The sequence below is a fragment of the Ziziphus jujuba genome, chromosome 8 (genome assembly GCF_031755915.1).
Source record: "Ziziphus jujuba cultivar Dongzao chromosome 8, ASM3175591v1".
NCBI classification, from domain to species: Eukaryota; Viridiplantae; Streptophyta; class Magnoliopsida; order Rosales; family Rhamnaceae; genus Ziziphus; species Ziziphus jujuba.
In genome coordinates, this window is record NC_083386.1 from 18,815,436 (window position 1) to 18,819,161 (window position 3,726).

At 36.7% G+C, this 3,726-nt stretch overlaps 1 protein-coding gene across 1 annotated transcript; it reads right to left on the reverse strand.

Moving 5' to 3' along the window:
* Positions 1 to 1,061: 1,061 nt before the first annotated feature.
* On the reverse strand, positions 1,062 to 3,320 carry LOC107413799 (7-deoxyloganetic acid glucosyltransferase). Its single transcript, XM_016021843.4, has 2 exons — positions 2,637 to 3,320; positions 1,062 to 2,156 (listed from the first exon to the last, which is right to left on the reverse strand). The coding sequence occupies exons 1-2, from the start codon at positions 3,154 to 3,156 to the stop codon at positions 1,225 to 1,227; spliced, it is 1,452 nt and encodes a 483-aa protein (XP_015877329.1). The 5' UTR covers positions 3,157 to 3,320; the 3' UTR covers positions 1,062 to 1,224.
* Between the last annotated feature and the right edge of the window lie 406 nt (positions 3,321 to 3,726).

Genomic DNA, 3,726 nt, shown 5'->3' on the forward strand with positions numbered 1-3,726 from the left:
TGTTGCCGGCTGGTTGACCGTGAAAAATGGTAGTTGAGATCATCGATGCCTAGGCTTTGACAATGGCCAGCATGTGTTGGGTGACTAGAAATGATCAATTCCAGTTGATATCGAGAGAGGGAGAGAGAGAAGAGAGAGAGAGAGAGATAGTTGTTTGTCGTGTGAAAGGAAAGAGAAAAAGAAAGAGAAAAGAAAAAGAAAAATGGAAAAGGAAAAGAAGTATGCCACATGGCATCTATTAGGGGATATTTTCAAACTTCCCTTTACATGTTTTTTGATAAAAATTATCCAGTGAAGTTAGTCCTAAAAAAATAAGTGCAACTTTACCGATTCATAACTTTTCAACCATATGTCTAAATTAAGTATGCCACTAGTCTATCGATTTGTATCAACGAGCACCGTATAATAGTGCATAAGTCAAAGTCATTATCTATGCAAACCAAAAGTCAACTTTGGCCTCGCTTGATCAGTTTGGACCTCATCTTTTTCTGATCATAACTTTCCAATCTCAACGTGCTGCTAATCTAAGAACTATGATGACAAATACTTTGCAATGATACCTGAGTCAAAATGGAACTATAGCCGTGCCAAAAAGTCAATTGGACCCACTTGATCAACTCTAGTCAATTTCGATCAAAAATTTAAATGCAGAGCTTTTTTTAAGATCGAGATGTCACACCAATTGAGCCAACCTCACTTGATGCTATGTTAGTTGATGATATTAACTAATAGAGTAAATTAAGTTGGTCTAAAATTCAATTGGGAAGTGCTTCGAAGATAAACTGAAACCCCATGGTAGATTGACGAATTTGATCATGAAATGCATAGAAAAGAGGTAGGAGATAAGAAAGAGGCTACTGGAATTGGAGCAATATCTACATCTAATGCACCCATCCATTTTCTATTTTGGGATGGCCTGGGAACCCACTGTCTTTTTTTTTTTGGTTAGTTTTGAAAAACAACTATTATTATTATTATTTCACTTGGTTTATTTTATTTCTTTGTTTAATAGTTTTAAATAAGCTAATATTATATCAGATAACGGAAATAGGCTATTAATCTAATTTTAAATTTGTGCTTTTTTAATTTTATACATATAGATATTACAAATATTATACAAATTAAACGTGCAATATTGATGGACATTGCCGATTTAATTAAATGTGATAATATCATTGAAATTTTATATCCATATAGATCTTAGCTATAGAGTCTTCCAGTCCACTAATTCTCAACCTTAAATATGTCCTTTATCAAGCCTTTCCAGTTACAGTAGGATGATCCACCTTCGTTCACACTCTTTCTTGCCACTGTGCACAATTCATCGGCTGCTTTAGCAAACTCTTCCTTTCTTTCCACCATCAAATCATTGACCATTTTTTCCACAATTTTTCTATCACAAACATCCTTCATGTCCATGCCAATCTTCCATACCTGACTCACGAATCTACTATTCACCTGCTGATCAGCAAAGTAAGGCCAACAAATCATTGGCACACCAGCAGCTATACTCTCTAGAGTTGAATTCCACCCACTGTGTGTCAAAAACCCACCCACAGCGGGGTGGGCCAGGACTTCCTCTTGGTTTACCCACCCTACCATGAAACCCCTCTCCCTCGTTCCATCCAAGAGCTCCTTCGGGATTTGAGCTTTGTCGCGGTCTTCATCCACCAAGTCAGGCCGCATAACCCACAAGAACCTTGTTTTGCTCTTCACCAAACCATGCCAAAACTCCATGAGCTGATCTTTTGTGATAACTGCAATGCTACCAAAACTAACGTACATTACAGATTTCAAAGGCTGAGCATCAAGCCACGCCATACAGCTTCTGTCTGCTTCAAATAGATTGCTTGAAGATGGAGATGACGTCGTCTCAATGTCGGTGAGCCGTAGTTTATGGTGTATATTGAGAGGACCAATGGAGTAAATTTTGGGACAATGGATTCGTATGTGGGAGAGTACCGGTCCTTCTAGATCTTCGAAAGTGTTGAGGATTAGCGCTTGGGCTCGTGGACTCTGGTGGGTCTCTCTAACGACGCTTACAAGATCTCTGTCTGTTAGGTCTTTCACTCGGCAAAAACTTGGGAGGTCTCGACACCTTAGGAACTTTTCCATGCCCGGCACACGCTTTGTTAGTCTATCCATGTCTTCTTCTCCTGAAGTTTTCAACATTTTATTATTATTACTCAACTTTTAAAATTATATTTGATAGTGTGATTTGAATCTTCTACCCAAGCCTAATATTAAAAATTTTAAAAAAAAAAAAATAGAGTGACACTGACACTATAACGTGGATTTCTTATTATTTTTTCTTTATTTTTGGCAATAAATAAGGGTGGTTGATAAACAGTAAGATATAAGGAAACAGATCTTCTGTTTTTTTTTTTTTTTTTTCTTTTAAAGCTTTATTCTGTTGATAGAATCTTACCTAATTATATATAAAAAAACATTAATGATAGAGAAAGATAAAATAAAAAACGGTTAGTTTTTTGCTCATTGCAGAGAAATCCAAATCCAAAGAAATAAAGGTAGACATGCGTATTACCCAAAAGTTAAAGGAAACTAAGACAGGTCAAGATACTATTACGCAAAAAAATACAGATGAAGATGCCGGCTAAAGTAGGAAAATTAAATACCTCTTATAGGAAGTTCACCAGCATCAATGAGATTAGGAACACAAAAGTAAACCCAGAAGGAGCAAGCACCAATGGTACGGAAATGATAAATTGGAATATGAAGCTCATTTGCTATATCAGTTGTAAACCAACCAACTATTCCATCAGCAATTATGCAAGTAACCAAAGGGCTGTCATCCGAACCCAATTCACCAGAGACAAGCATATGTTTGAATACGGACTTGCTTCTTATACTCATTGAATCAATAATGTCCATTATTTTGTCACCTGAACGCGGGTGTTCGTCCGGAAGGCCATCGGAGATGGTCTTCAGTAGGAATCCCGGGTAGCGTGATAAACAAGCTTGAATGTCATTGTGAAGGAGAATCCGGTTGTGGATGAAATGGGTGTTTAGGAAGGTGATGTGGAGACCTTCCATGGCAAGAAGCTCGGCTAGTTTGAGCATGGCGTTGACATGGCCCTGCGCTGGGAAAGGAAAAATGAGAACTCGAGGACGATGCTGTGCTTTTTGCTGCTCCATGAAAATATAAGAATTGTATAGAATGGACTCGCTCAAATTCTTGTAAGAAACATCTCTGCTATGTTAAGCTCTGTTTTGGGGGGAATTAGGCTACGGCACAACCCTTACCAAGGGTTGGAACTATGGTATTGGAAAGTGTGACACATTTTGAAGACTAGGTAGATTTTGGGACCACGTTAGTAGGCAGCAATCTAATTTATGTGGGCTAGACTTGTTCGTTCTTTGGATAAAATCCAAAGGATTGGCTACAATTTTATTTTTATGCCGGCAAAGATTGGGTATTGGATAGGCATTGATCTACTGATTGACTTAGTCATTACTTTTTATTTTTGTTTTTGTTTTATTATTTTTTTTAAATAAATTTCTACTAACAAAAATATCTTATAGAAATTTCATCTGAAAAAAAATCCAAATGAATGGTTGGCCAAAAAGAAAAAAGAGAAATCTAATTAGAAAGAAAAATGTCCTAAGTATATTAGCCTTGCTTCACAACGATCAATATGTTCCTTTTGTCTTCAAGTAGTAAACTTATAGTTTTCTTGTTAGTACTAAAATAATAAATTAATTAAC